The 17,351-nt window shown below is 33.9% G+C and overlaps 4 protein-coding genes across 5 annotated transcripts; 1 reads left to right on the top strand and 3 right to left on the bottom strand.

Annotated features, from left to right (window-relative positions):
• Nucleotides 1-4,548: 4,548 nt before the first annotated feature.
• On the bottom strand, nt 4,549-8,566 carry LOC9327037 (inactive poly [ADP-ribose] polymerase RCD1). Of its 2 annotated transcripts, XM_021010969.1 has the most exons (8): nt 8,291-8,557; nt 7,820-7,944; nt 6,227-7,458; nt 5,849-6,096; nt 5,454-5,533; nt 5,203-5,361; nt 5,017-5,112; nt 4,549-4,927 (listed from the first exon to the last, which is right to left on the bottom strand). In XM_021010969.1, the coding sequence occupies exons 3-8, from the start codon at nt 7,342-7,344 to the stop codon at nt 4,862-4,864; spliced, it is 1,767 nt and encodes a 588-aa protein (XP_020866628.1). In that variant the 5' UTR covers nt 7,345-7,458; nt 7,820-7,944; nt 8,291-8,557; the 3' UTR covers nt 4,549-4,861. The 2 variants fall into 2 exon arrangements, 1 of the variants encoding a protein (XP_020866628.1); XR_002329127.1 differs by lacking the exons at nt 4,549-4,927; nt 5,017-5,112 and having other exon boundaries at nt 5,336-5,361; nt 5,454-5,773; nt 8,291-8,566.
• A 990-nt stretch (nt 8,567-9,556) lies between these two features.
• Nucleotides 9,557-11,089, bottom strand: LOC9327036 (putative ubiquitin carboxyl-terminal hydrolase 11). The gene is made up of 4 exons (XM_021013775.1): nt 10,890-11,089; nt 10,574-10,825; nt 10,343-10,491; nt 9,557-10,257 (listed from the first exon to the last, which is right to left on the bottom strand). The coding sequence occupies exons 1-4, from the start codon at nt 11,055-11,057 to the stop codon at nt 10,206-10,208; spliced, it is 621 nt and encodes a 206-aa protein (XP_020869434.1). The 5' UTR covers nt 11,058-11,089; the 3' UTR covers nt 9,557-10,205.
• A 1,700-nt stretch (nt 11,090-12,789) lies between these two features.
• LOC9329774 (uncharacterized protein At1g32220, chloroplastic) lies at nt 12,790-14,711 on the bottom strand. Its single transcript, XM_021011463.1, has 7 exons — nt 14,460-14,711; nt 14,144-14,246; nt 13,972-14,060; nt 13,823-13,878; nt 13,582-13,728; nt 13,375-13,500; nt 12,790-13,264 (listed from the first exon to the last, which is right to left on the bottom strand). Exons 1-7 carry the CDS (start codon nt 14,546-14,548, stop codon nt 12,984-12,986), a joined length of 891 nt encoding a protein of 296 aa, XP_020867122.1. The 5' UTR covers nt 14,549-14,711; the 3' UTR covers nt 12,790-12,983.
• On the top strand, nt 14,712-16,979 carry LOC9329773 (dolichyl-diphosphooligosaccharide--protein glycosyltransferase subunit DAD1). Its single transcript, XM_002893666.2, has 5 exons — nt 14,712-15,012; nt 15,117-15,164; nt 15,861-15,948; nt 16,039-16,082; nt 16,718-16,979. The coding sequence occupies exons 1-5, from the start codon at nt 14,929-14,931 to the stop codon at nt 16,799-16,801; spliced, it is 348 nt and encodes a 115-aa protein (XP_002893712.1). The 5' UTR covers nt 14,712-14,928; the 3' UTR covers nt 16,802-16,979.
• The last annotated feature ends 372 nt before the right edge of the window (nt 16,980-17,351 follow it).

The raw sequence follows: 17,351 nt of genomic DNA, 5'->3' as shown, positions 1-17,351 counted from the left end.
CCTCTTCCTCTCCCTTCCGTAATAAATAAACAGACAAATTACATACGTACAAACACACAAAAATACTCTCATATACATAACATTATACATTACATATTTACATATATTATATATATATATATATATATATTTCTTAATGTCAAATTAAATTTAATATACAAAGAAAAAAATCCACTATAGTCTATTAAATCCACTATAGTCTATTCAACCGATTAGAGAAATATATAACAATTTGATGGAAGAATATAAATCTGTAACACCATATTCAATCTAGACACAAAAACTACGACAGTACTATATCTTTTTATTATATATTCCTTTGAACCCTATCACATAAATGATTAGGTTTTGAAAATTTATTGGATAAAATCAGCTACCTTGTTGGTTAAGAATGTTCAGTTTCTTACTCGAAAGAAAAAAAACTATATGGAAATGAATCTTATGGTATAAACATATAAATGTAGTCAAATTTTGGTTGGCTAAGATTTAAGAAACAATAAAACGAAAATAATATTAGGAATAGAGGAAAAAAAATACTTAGAAAAAGAGTCAAAAGGACCAGAAAAAAGAGAGAGAGAGGTGTTGGAAAAATGTCAGACGGTGGCGGAAGAAGTGACGTGTCAAGAGGAAGGAGGTAGGACCCAAATCAAAAAGGTCAAAAAAAAAACGAAATTACTGTCACGAGTACCAGTGGGGACCAATCAACGACAAAACTCCCTCCCCAATCGGTTTGTCATTTATTGTGCCCTCTTTCACAGTCCTGTCACTGTATCACTTTCTTCTTTTTTTTCCCCATTTTTTTTACAATGACAAAAATTCCTAAATTCATACATAAGAATTGTCAATTTGTTGGAAACAAACAAAACGAATTGTCAATTCTATTTAATCATCTATATATACATTTTTGGATGACTTTTAGCAAATAAATCCTGGAGTTGGAATGTATTTACGGATGAATGCCATTGGCATTAATTATTTAAATTTGAAAAATATTATTTAAAGATATTACCAACACGATTTCGAGAATCATAAATTCATATCTTCCTTAATTTTCTGAGTCATTAATGTGATAATCTTTAGGAAATATTTCTCTGTAAAAAAAAAATCCACATTAATGAAGGCATTAAAATCGACACTAACAATTAAATTATTTAGATATTCAATTATTTTAAGATTCTTATATCTTATTTGATATTTTTTTTTAATATCTCATTCTTTAATTACTGCGTTTAGAATTTATTGGTTGTTACCTATTTTTTGGTGAAATTTATTGGTTGTTACTTAATAAGTAATTATGGTGCGTTTATTTTAGTTAATATCTAATTTAAAAAAATTTGTTTTCTTTTATTATTAATAAACGAATAACATGTATAGAAATAAAAGATTTTTCTTGCGACTCCATAATAAAAATATTAAACTCTTATTTTCTATATTTCTTACACATAATATCTTCTTATTCAATAACAAAAAATATATATTGCATATTTTTAAAAATATTTATAATATTTAAATTATATAAAAAGTTTGTAATATTAATATTATTTCAACTCTATACAAATTTAATATATATGTATATATATCTTATGGGAACCATTTAAAAGAAATTTTTAAATTGACTTGAATTATATAGCTTTTAAATAAAAGTATTATTAAAAAGAAAAATAACTAAATGATGTTTAATTTCACGGGACGGGTAATATGATGGCACGGGTTTGGGTTGATATTTATAAAAGATAGTATACCACGGGTGAAATCCTAAAATTAACAATCAAAATAATCTATCAAACAAATTACATTTTGATTTTTTTAAGAAAATATAGCCCCGCAGTGTACCGCGGGTTAAAATCTAGTGTTTTTGTATTCTCGATTGGTTTTTAGAAATATATTTGATGAAAACTCCCCTTGGATAACAAAACATAATAAAACCATTCATTAATTTTCAAGCCCATTACCAGGCCCAATCATAGGCCCATGGAAAAAAGACTGCTTAGTTTCAACTTGTATTGGACATGTTATCCATTTGCAATCTACATATGTTCCAACTTGAGAGGAGTGTTGGAGACATGTAAGATGTAACTATACGAAAAGTAGTCAGAACATAGTCTTTCCTATACTGCTCTTTATAATTTGGATTTAACTTTATCGTAGATGTTGTCTGATGTAATGTGTTTGTAGTATCTTAAAGTCAAGGCCCAAATTGAGTGTATGGAATGTTGTAACATCTTAAACCCCAAGGCCTAATTTGTTTAAACCCTACCATAACATGTGATTGTATGGGTTTTGAAGAATCTGTATTTGGTTCATTCGACAAGAGAATGATATTCACCATCTACTAAATTTTACAAACGAATTAGAGATGGGAGACTCTCATGGAAGATTATAATTTGTATCGGAGGTTTCAATGGTGGAAAAATTGATTGTGAAGCAAACAAATATATTTTGTTTAAGAATACGTAAAGAACATTTCTAAAATATCTTATGTTATATGTTAATATATTGTTCACAATATAATCAAAGACCTTCGTAGTAAGGAACTCCGGTGGAATCAAGCCACGAATCTCTATTTATATGTTTCTCTATCGTGAAATTCACCGCTTTCGTCGGATCCGTGAAATTCACTTCCACTTCACTCTTTTGTTTTTATATTCATCATAATACAAAGTGGACAAACGTCCAAAGTCACATTATCCCATGGAACCCAACACACCGGATCAATGAGATACCTACACAACATTGCAATAAAACCACTCTTGAGAACACACTACATTGGCAGTATTGGAATACAACCATTGTTTTACAATTAATTTGTTTATGAAATATTTTTGTCTTGTTACATTTTATTAGTTAGTTGAATTCATATTTAGTAATCATATTTTTGTTTTAATATCTCAAATTTTAACGTACAATTTATCTTTTTATCATTTGTCTCTTATATTGCTTATATTTTGCTTATGTTTTGATTAGTATTTGTTTATTTTTTGTTAACTTGTTTTCTTTAATCTGATTTTAGTTTTATGTAATCATGACATGTATTGATAAAGTGATCGATAGTTACAAATACAATTTTCTGTAATACTAGTTACTAGTACAAGTATTAATAAAAATAATTACTATACAAGTATGCTACTATCAACTAACCAAGAATGTAGTACTATGTATCTGTACCAAATATAAATGCAAATTGGCCGAGGACTTCTTAAGCTGGATTAAATAATTAACTAGTCAGTGGGTAATTGTATAAATATAGCTATAAATGATGTTAAAACTTTTTAGTTCTTGTAAATAATTGATGTTAACATTAATAAAAAAAATTACTCGGTCTCGTCATAAAAATGAGGCCACTGCAATAAATCAACGAAATACATTTTTGTTAGTTAGTATTATGGAACTTTTTTTTTTTTTTGATAAACCAAAGTCATTATGGAACTTTTAATAACAAGATATATATCAAATCACCAAATCGATTAAAAATTAAAAAAAATATACAAGTTGGAGAATGTTATTGTAAAAGAAAGATACGTACATTTGTAGCTCTATTGCCACAGGTTTCACGATGCACAAGCTTATCGACAAATGTCTCTTCTATTACGGAGACCGCCGGGTCGTGAAGCTTAATTACCTTTTTTGGCACTGTGTTACAATAAAATCACTTCTAGTTCAATTTTAGATATTCTTAATACACATATGACATATCCTTGTCTAACGTAAAAGGTTTCAAAATGATATATATCAATTTAACATTTCCTAGAATGCTACAAAAATACCACTTTAGATACTCGTGTTCCACATAATCACTTTTTATTTGTAATCATGTGAAATTGCATTAAACCAAATGGTTATTTTACGCAATAATATAAGGAGGTGTAACTAAGCAAACTTATCGTTTTACCGATTACACAGAACTTTTAATAGTTTCATGTAGTAGATAAGAATGGTGAAAATATTTTTCATGGCTCCAATCCTCCGAAGCCCTCGAAGTATGCAAGAGTTAGGCTCATCATCAATTCCTCAGTTGCAAATTCGATATTAAAAAAAAAAAAAATCGGTTAAAGCTAAATGCCGACTATACAACACAAACCTCAGATCATAACCATGAAAAGAAAGCAGTCAGAACCATTGTACTTTTGGGTGAACAACTCGGATCGGATTCCAGGTCGCTGTTATAGAGAAAGAGATACCAAACTGACCGTTTACTCTACTCCACAGAAACTCCATAGTATCGAACTGATTGGACCTACAATATGGAGATATCCGCTGGCTTCTCATCGACAGAGGCCAAGCTTACTCAGTGCGCATCATGAAGAGCTCTAAAGGGGAGGAGAGGACCAACAAAAGTTTCTTGCGAGTCTTGATTGGCCCGTAGGACACAAGTGGCAAAGGAACCCAGCGTTATCACACTTAAGTGACGGAAGTTTTACACAGTTGTGCCATGATTCCCAATTTTACATAATTCTTTCGTCTACAAGTAAATTTTTCCATTTACTAGTATTCTCAATCTCACACAAATGAGCGGCATATAATAAGCTAATAGAATAATAAGAAAAAGTATAGTGAAGAGAAGTTTCACGCGATAGACTCAACGACCAAATTTTCGTCAAGATTCAACGACTTCTACAACAATGTTTTGCAGCTAAAAAAACAAAGACCCAGCGACATCATTGACTAATAAGTAGAATCATAGTATAATATAGTACGATTTTTCAAGACAGAAAGAAAAGTCGACACATTTAAACTCTACCAACGACCCGACCCAAAACCAAAAGTCTAAAATTATAAAAAGTCAAAAGGAGAACCACAAAAGGCGGGTAGATAGATAGAAAGCAGCTTCCTTTTGATATTCGTCATCATCATCCTTCTTTACTTACAACAACCCACCTGCACCTTCTTCATGGTCTCTGATGCTTCCTGGAATCTCCTTCGACTTTGGCTGAAGTCAAACCCAAAAAAAACCTTTGTTGAGCATTTTTGTTTACACACGTAAACTTATGATTTAATAATATCTCTACGACATCTTACCTGGTTTTGAAGCGTTGTTATGGTGGACCTTAGCAGATCATCTCCTACAATCACCCGCAGTTTCCTCACAAACTCTGCTCTCGTCATCTTCTTATCCTGCCCAACAGATTTCTTATTATAAGCTCATGCAATCATCAATAATATATACATAGCAAGCTCTCAGACTCAGTTTTTCTTTTTCTATACCCTCAGTTGTTGGTAGTCAGCATTGATCAACGACATGTCCTTCTCTGCAACCTTATGTGAGATTGCTGCAAACAGAGTAGGAAAAGGCATCCATGGAGATTTGGGTCTTGTAGTGCTTGAACCAACACTGTTTGCACTTCCTGAACCTCCTGCTCCATGCTTTTAAAACACACAACAACACAAGTATAGTTGTTCAATCCCTCTTCTTTCAATAACATCATACAAAGAAAAACTACAATAACCAAACTCACGTTTGACTCCACCTGAGGAGGAGGATTCTTAGGTCCTTCCAAAGTGACCCCTGAGTTATCACGCTTAGCAATCAAATTACCTGCAGAAACCAGTGTATGTCATCGACTTCTAATACTACACAAAACAGAATTTAATGGATCGAAATACCCATTAAGGCGTGAGTATCTCATCCGACCCCCGGATGATGAATCAGAGACGTGTCTCTTGAAACCCAAATGTGTTATAACACCGGAGGTCGTTAGGTTTACAACACATGGATCCTTTTTTCTAAATTTATCAATTGAGACCTGAGCTTCAGCCAGATCTCTAAGCTGTCTCCCTTTCAATGCGTCATCAGTTGATTTGAATGGGGAAAAGTAATATGTGAGGAACAAAAAAGAAACAAACTAATCACCTTCAGCATTGGGGAGATTAGACAGCTTGAACCTAACAACAAATTCCGGGAATATATGGGTGTTCATATTGATGTTCCAGACAATGTAATTCTTTGGATTCTCGATATCATCGACTCCATTGTCATATTCTTCTCCACCAGAAAAGAACTGAGCTTTATCACCACGAAGAAGCTCCATATTCCCCATTATTACACGGCATAAAACCATGTAACGAACTCCGTTTTCGTCAACATCACAATATCTAGCACTGAAAACAAGTTCACGGTTAGTGCTTGACACCCAAAGTACATATTGCAGAGAGGAGTGTAAAATATATGATCTAAACATAAAAAAACAAATGAATATGAGGCAAATTTAGTGACAAAGCAAGAAAATACCTGAAGTAAGGGCAGTCTGCAGCAGTTAAATGGATCCCAACACCATAGATGGACTTTCTTATAAATGCTCCACCAACTCCAAGTCCTTGCATCATAACTGCTGATAAAACTTCCCTCTTTGCAGGAAGCCAAGCATACCTAACGTTTGCATCCCCTCGATGTTTCTTAGTTATCTCAACCTGCTTCTGGAAAAGTGCTAGACGAGCTTCAGCAATCTCACTGGAAAAACGGCCCACATCCAGCACTGCTACATGTCCTAGAGAAGCTGTGCCTACAGCAAACATTTTTTTAACTGCATCTTTATCAAGTACTTCGGTTCCAGTAAGCTTGCCACCAGAGACTATAGCATCAGTCTCATCCCATTTCGAAACAGCAGCTTCAAGCTTGCGGCTGCAGCTATCCTCTGTTGCCTCGTCGTCATAGTGCTCATTTGAAGATCGTTGAGCAAGGGGAACATCGTCCATATTATCACCAGACTCATCACTGCACTCCTCCAAATTTAACCTCGGTGACTCGCCACCATTAACGTCAATCTCAAGGCGCAGTTTGATATCATGTGGAGCATTCTGTTTTGGATCTTCCACACAGTTATGATGGCAACCATTGGTCCTTTCATCACTCTCGTAAATTTCAGGGAAAAAGCACTTGCCTCCAATGTCAATCCATGCAAGAGGGGTTTTTGCCCCTGTTCCCAAGTCTAGTCTATGCATGTGCAAGAAGTCCAAGATAAAATTGTGACCGCACAACTCGAACTCAATTGCAGCTCTCTTTTCATCTAATTCATTCCGGATGGCGCATATAATATGCTCAGGCAAATCATTCCATTCACCATTTTCGTAGATCATAACACGTTTAGCGATTCCCGTCTTCTTAAAATAAGTGTAGTATCTGACCAGTGCCTTCCCAGAGCGATTCTCATAAGCGCTAAGCTTATTTTCACCTTCCAGCCTTCTTCTTTTGTCAGGAATTTGGCACAGCCCGTTCGGTGGGGGCACATTTTGCAGCTTTGCACACGAAACTCCAGTAACATATGCAGCATAGCTTGCTGCGCGCTTCCTCTTCTTCCCGAATCCATCTTCACACCTACTATCCAACACCTTGACGATCTTGGCTTCCATTTCTATATATTAACAATACTAAACCTATAACCTTGAAAGAAAAAGTCAACTGAGTAACCTCTAAACTCCCTAGCACTCCTAAAGATAGTGTCTTGCCGACAGCATTAGAAAACACTGCACAAAAGAAATGGAAAAGGCTTAAAATATTAAACAACTACATTACAGAGAACAGAGTCAAACAAAAACTCCTCACAGTTTACATGATAAAAAGTAAGTAAGCAAAAAAAATCAGCATAGATATATTGCTTGTTGTATTTTGTGTTATAAAGAGCACAGATATCCATTACAAAGACCGGAAGGTACAAATCAACCTACACAGGAATGAAGCAATAAGAAATGGACCACATCACATCCTATGAGACACTAAAGGTGAACAAAATTTACATGTAAACACAGAAACAAACCAACAAAAACATACAAACACCAATCCAGTAAAATAAGCACAGTAAACCCAAGCCATGAGCTTGAAACTCACCCAACAGTAACAGTTAGAGGCTGATAGATTACAAGTTTGTTCATCTTCTCCGTCATAAAAATAAACACAATCAGAGAAGAAATGCCACCGCCTTTTATATAACAGCCGTCGGCAAGATAAAGTTCCTGCAAAATACAAACAGCAAAAACTTTAGCTTCCAATAACCTTAAAAAAAATCTCTCAAGTCAAAAAAGCTCTGTTGCTTCACAAAATCCATAAATCGAAACAAGTCAATCGCAGTTTCATTGATTTTCAAAATTAGAGACGAAAAAACACAGATCGTGAGCAAAATCACACGAATAATCCATAAAAATTCAAACAAAACAACTCAAAACCTCTCAAAATCAAACGAATCTAAGCCGATCTACAATCACCGACTTCAAAAAAAAAAAACAATTCGAGATAAAAAAAAACCTCAAATCGCATGCGAAGAATTGAAACAAAAACGAAGAGAAAATGAACCTAACGGACCTTTTTTTTTCAGATCGATCGCTGAGGCAACAAGGGTAATAATCTCTGTAAAAGCAAAAGCTAACCGGAGGAAGAGAAGAAGATAGGTAGTTGCTTATCGAGAAGAAAACCCTAAGCCGGCGATGACGACGAAGAAGAAACTGAATCGAAGAAGAAGAGTCATTTATATATAATCGGCGATTTTGGAGATGAAGAAACTCTTAAGTCGGCGGTTCCTGAGTTTTTCCTCTTTCTCTTACCAAAAATTTGCTTGGACGAAAAGCAAATCATGTGGGCTTTATTAAAACTACAGGTCGGTCAGTCAATATCGAAATCTGATTGGGTGGTGACTTATTGAAGAGGCGGTCAATACACGCAGATAGATATGGTCGAATACAATAATGGAATAATATTTTCATGAAGAGAATAAAATATTAAAATTAATGTAATTATAAAATTATTGAAAATTAGAAAGTGTGTATTGACGGACCATGATTGATAAGATTTGTGAATCGATGTAGACTAGGGGGCCATTTGAATGGAGATAACTATCAATAATATTTTTATTGCATAGAGATTGAATAAAGTTTTTTTTCTGTAAAGCTAGTGGCAAATAGATTTTTAATAGTTGAGGATTGTGTTAGAAGTTTTTTCTATATTAATACTATATTGGAGCTAATTTTCAGTTATTATTATTGTACTATGTTTTGCAATTTTATACTGATATTTTATAATTTTTTATTAATTTAGAGGGTAAAACGGTTTGGCGGCAAAAAAACAACAGACACTAACGGTAACCGTTGTTTATATTTTGCCGCATTTGTTTCTAACGGTTTTCACTTTTCCATTTCTTTGATACATAACGACATATATTTTTCCGTAACAGAAAAAATAATTGATCAATTAATAGTGCAACAAGGAAAAAAATAAATTTGATATATATATTTAAGACCAAATACATTTTTTATAAAGGTAAGAATATTTAATCATCTTTAATATAAATAATTTTCAAAATTAGCTAGACATGGTAAATGAGATACAAAAAATCCATCAAATTGACCAACTATCAATATACTTCCAAAAATATATCACATTTCTAAACTAAGAAGTTTTATTTTATTTTAAAACATAGAAGATCCGCATAATAGTCATAAACTATTGACTTGGAAAAGATATCACCTTATATACTAAGTCTGGACATTTTTCATAGCTTTTTCTTATAAAAAATCTATCAAAATTAAATTTCTACAATTATTCATTAAAATAACAAAGACGAATTTGAGGATGGGAAATAACACTTCGATTGGCTTATGAGAGAACACTAGATCGATGATATCTCTTGGAAAGAGTTAGAACACTTAACATTACTTATTATAATCATTGCAAAAATTATTGTCATTCTAATAAATTGATGCAAATACTAACATCATTTTAACTAATGCAAAATTATCATCATTTTTTTTACCACTGGTGTATTTTAACATCGATTACTACATCGATGCAAATAATTATTTTAACCGATTTAAATATTTTGCATCATCACTTTGTTCCACATTTTCTTCTTCTTTTTTGCATAACATTTATCCACGCATAGTTATCTTTGAATCTTGGCGCCAGAAGGTATAAGAATAATCCATTCACATACTGCGGTCTCAGACCTAGAGGATCGTGATGATTTGATGTAGGAAAGGGATGAGCGATATGGTGATTGTATATCCTCAAAATCTCCGACTTTCTGGTTCCACTTGAGGAAAACTTTTGTGACAGCACTAGGAGTCACAAGAGAATATGACTCAAGTGGCTCGAAAGAAGAAGCTCGGAAATCTGCCAGTAAGAGGCTGAAGGATGGTAATTCACTATCATCATGACCTCGACGTAGAGGTGACATCAATATTTTAACGCAAGCATCAATATCAATTCCACTAAGTGTTTCTTTCTATATGTATGTGACAAGGGGAGTTCCAAAAAGATACAGATTTGTATCAAACCTGCAAAGTATAAGTGTTACATCTATTAGAAGCAGAACGTAATAGAAGAATCTTAAATCACAAATTATAAAGTGAGAAATCTCACGTATCCTCTTCCCCATGATAAACTTCTAGTTTGAATAGTTCTCGTCCTTTGTTCACAAGGTTGAACCTATATCCCACAAGGTAATCAGTGTCTTCTATTGTACTCAGCAAATCCAAAGGATTCACGAAGTAGCTCTTGTATTCATCCACCTGACAAGAAAAATACCAATTTATATTAGTCTCTTACTCGATATCAAGGACAACAAAATAGAAAAAGACTCAACATTCTTACTTGGGAAAGTTCAAGTCTCTCTTGACTATTCAAGAGACAAACATCACTTATTGCTTTACTAAGATCATTAAATACACCATTTTTCGCAACGATTACAGTATATGGTATCGGAAGATTGCTTCCATTGCCATCAAAAACTGTAACCATTATCGATCTAAAGCCAACCAAAGGCAAGAGTAAGGATTTGAAAGGATCAAACTTGAAGGATGTCTTCCCACAGTCTTGGCAGATCATTGTAGACGAGGATTGTCCCTGAAATTTACATATATCATGAGGAGAAGAACACTCAAAGAAGAAGTAGGCATGAAATGCTTACATGGAAAGCATCAACTATCAAAGAGTCAATTTGATCCTTGTAGTTCTTCCAAGCTTCTACGGCTACTTCATTAATTAGAAGACCCTCTGAATACTTGGCTTCAATATACGTTTCTTGTTGTAGCTTGTTCAAGTCTTTGTGGAGCCCATCCAATAGAGAAGATAGCATCTTCTGGGAAACAATAACATATCACAATAAACCAATGGTTTCCTGATGTGGGAGAATGTATAAAAAACAAGGAGATTGGTACAACAGATTTTCTCCAACTATTAACAATGCACACACAATTAACCATTTTGAACAACTAACTTGAAAATCATGCTGATCATCACCATCAAACTACGAAGCAAATTCAACGAATTTTTCCTTAAAAGCGCGCAGAGCAGTCCAGATGACCACATCTTCCTCAAAAGGGCCCCAAATGCACTAGCAAGCTGATCATGCATTAAATATATATTCGTTTGAATGGCTTCACATGGAAGAATATAAACAGATATCAAAAGACTCTTACATGCTTTTCAAAAAGATTATCTGCATTAATGTTGGAGTTGTAATCGTGCAGAAAAAATTCAACGATGAAAAAATTCAACGATAGGGGGAGTATGCACCAAACATTGAATTATGTTGTTCATGTAACATGTGTTCCCCAAGTTCATTAACGCTGCTAAACCTCCCCTCTCTCCTTTCCTAGAGGCACTCGAAGAAACATTATCTGCAGAAGCTAACTTGGAACTATTGGACCTCGTAATCTTTAGAGATGCCAAAGCTACTTGATTTACTACCAATCTCATGTAAGATTGAGTAGACATGGAACCATCAACTTCACGATTTCCTTTTTCTTAAACCCTTTTTCATAATCCACTTAGTTTTTTTTTTTTTTGCTCTTTTGGATTAAAAAGGCTAAATGTGATGAAAAGAAGGGAAAAAAAAAAAAGAATATGTGAGATCATTTTAAAAATAGACTTATTTCTTTATGAACAAAATGAATTCTCAATTTCCTGGAATATGTTTAGTTCTTGTGGTGGTGATTTTGCATAATAAGAAATTTATAGGATCACATTGCAGCACAAATGTGTTAAAGAAGCTTAAGAAGCATCACAAGCAGAAAGTAAAAGGCAAATGTGGTGAATCTATAAAGCAGTGAACGTGACCTAAGTATCTAGGGCCATGGAGACAAATATATAATTGCAAGATATGCATATATAATTGCAAAATTAAAATAATCATAATGAATATTATAAATGAATACAAGAAAAAATTAAAGTTTTTACTTTGAAAACATATTTCTAAAATTTTGAATAACTAATAACCATGAAAAAATAGAAAAAATAATAATAAAGTTAATTTTTTGAGAGCCAAACTAACAGTTTTGTTAAACTGTTTCTTCCAAACATTAATAAAAAGACATAGTTTTTGTTTTTGAGTATTTTTAAAAAAAACATTGTATATGCGGAATTCACTGTATATCCACTGTATAATCGTCGTATATACAGACTGTATAGCTTTTACCGTATTAAAAAACTATACAACCATTATATAATGTATATACACGGTATATACGGTCGTATAGACCGTATTTTAGAACACTTTATTGGTTCAAGATTTCAATTTTTTTTTGTCAAAATCATATGTTATTCGTTTACTAATTTCTATATACTAGTTAAAATCTAACGTTATTTGTTTAGTGATGTTTCATTGTATGTGAATAAATATGATTTCATTTCATATCGGATTTTAACAGATTTTGAATTTAAAAATACAAAAAAAAAAAAAAAAAAAAAAACTCAAATTTAATCTTGCTATTTGGAATTTTTTTGTTTGATTTCAATTCACGTATTTGATTTTAAATCATTGAAAATTTTACATCATATTTACATTTCTAAATCAATAGAAATAAAAATACATACCGCTTGTTATTCTATTTTGAATTATGCATTGAGGAGTAAATAGATCATCGACTTAACAACGTTACCCATATATACGTTTTACAAATGATATACGTTACAAATTTGACGAAGCTATTTTATTCAGTCTATAAAACTCCAGCAAAGTGCACAGCCCAATAACACCCACTTAATAGTATCTAAAGACTCTTCACACTCTCATTTTTGCAGCTGCTTCTTTGATCTGTTCAATAGTGAAAATGCCAAAGAAGCCGTCATCTTTAACGGCGTTAATGACAGCAAGTGCTAAATCATCGACGTTAACCGGTGGAGCCAAGATGAGATCAGATGCAGGGAGAGACCTCAACGGTCTAATGAACCTCTCTGCAGAATCATAAATCTTGTCTAGTGGCTCCCCGACTAGATCAAGAGGGACCTCGATTCCGTTCACTTTTCGTTTCCCGTATATGAAACCGGGTCTTAGCACAACTCCTTTAAGAACAACAAGAACGAAAAGAAGATCACAAAAACACTTGGTAAGGTTTCTCATAGGATTTTTTAAAAAGCAAAATGGAACCGATATCTAGAAGGTGATCTTTTACCCGAGGTGGGATATTTGGAAAGAAGTTCTGCCTCTGCGTTACGTTTTCCAGTGAAATATCCGCTGGAGAGGATAAATGGCGGAAGATTGTAATCGTGAACCGTGATCAAGACGAACTTAGGAACCCCTACAAACAATAAATGAATCGAAATGAAAACCACTGAAATGCGAATAATAACTCGGGTTTTCAGCTAAAGAGATACTTAACCGAAATCCTTAGCAGCATTCACAGCGGTAACGTTAGCTTCACCATTGATTCTTTTCATCTGTTCTTCATTTCCAAAACCACCAATGGTCGAAACTACAGCAGTAGCACCAAGAAGTACTTCATCCCAATTCAAATAGAAAACATCACCTACAAAATCCCACAAAGACGAAAAACACATTAATAATCACACTTGGACATGTTTATGTGAATCCTTGATATAACCAAAAACAGAAGTGATTACCAGTAACCCATGTAACCTGATCCAACCATGAATCTTGGAAGTTAGGACGACCTGACCTAAAGAATCAATCAAGGAGATCCGTCATCCATACAAAGGCGAGATTGGTCAAGATTTCAATGCAAATCATTCTGTTTCTACATTTTCTGTACCTGCTAACACTCACAACCTCAATACCATTGGAGATTGCTGCTTTGCAGATAGCTGAGCCAACGAAACCATTGCCACCAAGAACTACAACCTAAGTAAGAGAAAATGCCTTTGAATTGAGACACAAAATCATATAACACACAAGTAAAAAGGCTCGTTCTTTCGCTTTCATACCCTTTCGGATTTGACATCTGCCACAATGTCAATAGGGGCTGACCATGAATCACTACTTAATCCAGCTTCAGCATAAGTGCACTTAACACAAGACTTAAACAATCTGTACACAACAAAAAGAAGCTTCTTTTAACTTCTCATTATCAACTAAAGAAAACTATCAACTTTCGACTTCAAGAATTCAGAGACTCTAAAGATCCTAACTTTCAAAACCCCAATGCAGAGATATTGATACTTTTGTCGAAAGGTATCAATTAGATCCATGAATCTATGAAATTCAATGAAGAAACGTAGTTTAAAAGAGAGAGATAATGACCGGGGAGATAAAGAGCGAGGACGAAATGAAGCGCCGGAAAAAGTAGGTGGATGAGCTGAAATGGCGGAGAAACTAAGAAACGAAGTCATTTTCCCGGTTTCTGATTTCAATATTCCGACAGAAAATTTGATTGTAATAACCGGAGAGAAAACTAGTGTCTGAAAATCGCCGGAGAAGACGGCCAAGCGAGAAAAATGTGGTTGGTACAATTCGGCGGAATTGAAGCAACAAAAAATTTATTTATGCATTTATTTAAATTCAATACTCAAAACGACGCCGTTAGGAATATTCAATTAAAGCCCAAATAATCTTTAGATAGGCCCAGTTTGTAAAACGACGACGTCGAGAGTAGAAGTTTGTGAAGAGTGATAAAAAAGACTTGAAGACTCGCGAAGACGAAGAAAAGCAATCGAAGAAATACGAAGAAGAAGAGAGGGATTGGTGTTTGTTTGTTGTTCTTTGATTCGAAATGGTGAAATCGACAAGTAAGGATGCTCAGGATCTGTTTCGATCTCTTCGTTCAGCTTATTCCGCTACTCCGACTAATCTGAAGGTACGCCATTGTTGTTTTCTCTTAAACCTTTGTTTTTTTAAGGATCAATGGTTTAATTTTCGAATCCTGTTGAAATTCAATTTCTTTGGAACTTCTGATTGCAGATCATCGACTTGTATGTCGTTTTTGCTGTCTTCACCGCTCTGATTCAGGTACATACTCTAATATCTTCGAATTATGGCTTCCTAGATCTGCGATTCTCGAGTCATTGTTTACGAAACTTTCGATTTATCATGGATCTGTTGTTTTTTTCACGCGTCAATGGTTTATGAAATTTGGTAGAATAGGTAATCGATTTAGATCTTAAAATCTGCTTTACGAACCTTTAACTTCAAATTGCAATGTAGTTTCATAGCATTAATGTGCAAATGGGTTTGCTCTGTTACGCATCTGTGTATTTTTTTTCTGTGTGTTTGTTAAGGAAATGAGGTAATGAAGCTTTCCTGTTTTTTGTTTCTTGACTTACTTAAGCTTCATGGATAAGTAATTTGATTTCTCGGTTACTCATAGTAGCATTTCAGTTGAATGCCAAAAGGCTAAGCATCTGGCCAGTGAGTTTTGATCTCTAGAGCTCTGCCTTGATTTTTCGCCGAATAGGTAGCTTATACTTGTGTGAAATGGTAAATGTTTCTGTTTGTTTCGATGTCGTATTCAAGAAAAATCTCTCCGCTTCAATCATCTGTGGAAATGAGACATTTCTTGTTCTTTTTTTCTTGACTTATTTCAGTACTAAATAAATTCATGATGGATAAGTAATTTAACTTCCCTGTTGCTCATGAGCAGCATTTCAGTAAATGGCCAGTGAGGTTTAATCTCTCGAGTTTTTTCTTGATTTTTCACTGAATTAGGTGGCTTATATGGCTCTGGTGGGATCATTTCCGTTTAACTCATTCCTATCTGGAGTTCTCTCTTGTATCGGGACAGCAGTTCTTGCTGGTAAGTTTAGCATATCTTACAACAAATACTTATACGGTTATACCTTGAGAATGTATGAATCTAGCATTCTTCTTTATTCTGTGTTTATAGTTTGCCTCCGAATTCAAGTGAACAAAGAAAACAAGGAATTCAAGGTAATGCTATGCCGTTTCTGAAAACATTTAGATGACGATTTTACTTCTCTTCAGTAATCATACCACTGTTTTTGTTATAGCAATGGCAATTTTTCATCTCCCTCCTCTTATTCCCAATATTTAGTTGATTGATTTATATATCCATCCAAACTCAAAACATTTCCATTTAAGCTGTAGTGACACTGCAATTATAATGTTAAGGTGTTCTTGTTAGTGTAGTGCAAGAGCAAGACTATTGGAACTAACTAGGACGATTTGTATTGGAATGCGGCTATGTTTGAATTTCAGCTATATGAGATAAGAGTTTGAAAGGGAATTAGGCAGAAACTGTATAGGCATTCTAGAAATTCACCAACCTAATTAGGGTTTAGGTTGGGTTTGTGGGAGAGTTAGAGATTCTCGTGAATGATCCCTTGGTTAGTACATTGATTCCATCGAAGAAATATAATATACAAGGTTCTGGACATATATATATAGAACTTCTGAAAATGGGAATCAATTATCTGAGAAACTTATCATTGATCTCATTTTCCCTAGGGGTTTATACACAGCCAACAGTTTCATTACATTACCATTAGATATCTGCAATGTACTATTGTATAATATCCTAAACTAAAATCATTCGAAAACTGCAGGATTTGGCACCGGAGAGAGCTTTTGCTGATTTTGTTCTCTGCAACTTAGTCCTCCATTTGGTGATCATCAACTTCCTCGGATAGAGGTTTCACTCTGCTATCTACAAGTTGCTTTCATGTTTACATGTACTGGAGTTTTTAGGTGTCACTTGGAATCAAAACTCTAGTTTGAGATATTTTTGTTGTTGTCAAATAATCAAACTTTTATTAGTCTCTCTCTCAATAACACAGTCTCCTGCAGTAATGGGACCCTTAGTTTTGATTCGGTTCTCTCGGCCTATATTTGAACCACTCACAATCTGACACTTGTCAATAAACCCAATCCTCAAGTTGGTGGAGCTGAGTTTTGTGCCGTTTATGTCACAAACAAACTCACGACACTCTTTAAATGAGAAAAAAAAAGAAGAGAGATCTGTTAATAATTGAAGCTTATCTAGTCAAGTGTGTAAAAATTATCACGAAAGTGAAAAACTGTAAATCTAATTTTACATTTTGACTTTGACATTTTGTCAACTACTATCTTAGAATTTAGAATTGTTACATGCTTTTTAATATCATTACGTATACGCACAAATATGACTTCTTTAAATACCAACAATTTAAATACTGACGCAACTAAGGGAAAAAAAATTAT

Source organism: Arabidopsis lyrata (assembly GCF_000004255.2).
Source record: "Arabidopsis lyrata subsp. lyrata unplaced genomic scaffold ARALYscaffold_1, whole genome shotgun sequence".
Lineage (NCBI taxonomy): Eukaryota > Viridiplantae > Streptophyta > Magnoliopsida > Brassicales > Brassicaceae > Arabidopsis > Arabidopsis lyrata.
This window is presented reverse-complemented; position numbering and strand designations above follow the sequence as displayed.

Bases quoted from the DNA above. Each gene is read 5' to 3' on its own strand.
- LOC9327037 (XM_021010969.1), bottom strand. From the start codon at position 7,344: ATGGAAGCCAAGATCGTCAAGGTGTTGGATAGTAGGTGTGAAGATGGA. The intron at 5,534-5,848 runs GTGATTAGTTTG...TGGTTTCTGCAG, and splicing joins TAATCTCCCCAATGCTGAAG to GTAATTTGATTGCTAAGCGT. The intron at 5,113-5,202 runs GTATAGAAAAAG...TCTGTTGGGCAG, and splicing joins CTGACTACCAACAACTGAGG to GATAAGAAGATGACGAGAGC.
- LOC9329774 (XM_021011463.1), bottom strand. From the start codon at position 14,548: ATGACTTCGTTTCTTAGTTTCTCCGCCATTTCAGCTCATCCACCTACT. The intron at 14,061-14,143 runs GTATGAAAGCGA...TCTCTTACTTAG, and splicing joins CAGATGTCAAATCCGAAAGG to GTTGTAGTTCTTGGTGGCAA. The intron at 13,265-13,374 runs GTAAAAGATCAC...TTGTTCTTAAAG, and splicing joins TTCCAAATATCCCACCTCGG to GAGTTGTGCTAAGACCCGGT.
- LOC9327036 (XM_021013775.1), bottom strand. From the start codon at position 11,057: ATGCTATCTTCTCTATTGGATGGGCTCCACAAAGACTTGAACAAGCTA. The intron at 10,826-10,889 runs GTAAGCATTTCA...TGTAAATTTCAG, and splicing joins TGATAGTTGATGCTTTCCAT to GGACAATCCTCGTCTACAAT. The intron at 10,492-10,573 runs GTAAGAATGTTG...TTTTCTTGTCAG, and splicing joins AGAGACTTGAACTTTCCCAA to GTGGATGAATACAAGAGCTA.
- LOC9329773 (XM_002893666.2), top strand. From the start codon at position 14,929: ATGGTGAAATCGACAAGTAAGGATGCTCAGGATCTGTTTCGATCTCTT. The intron at 15,013-15,116 runs GTACGCCATTGT...TTCTGATTGCAG, and splicing joins CTACTCCGACTAATCTGAAG to ATCATCGACTTGTATGTCGT. The intron at 15,949-16,038 runs GTAAGTTTAGCA...CTGTGTTTATAG, and splicing joins CGGGACAGCAGTTCTTGCTG to TTTGCCTCCGAATTCAAGTG.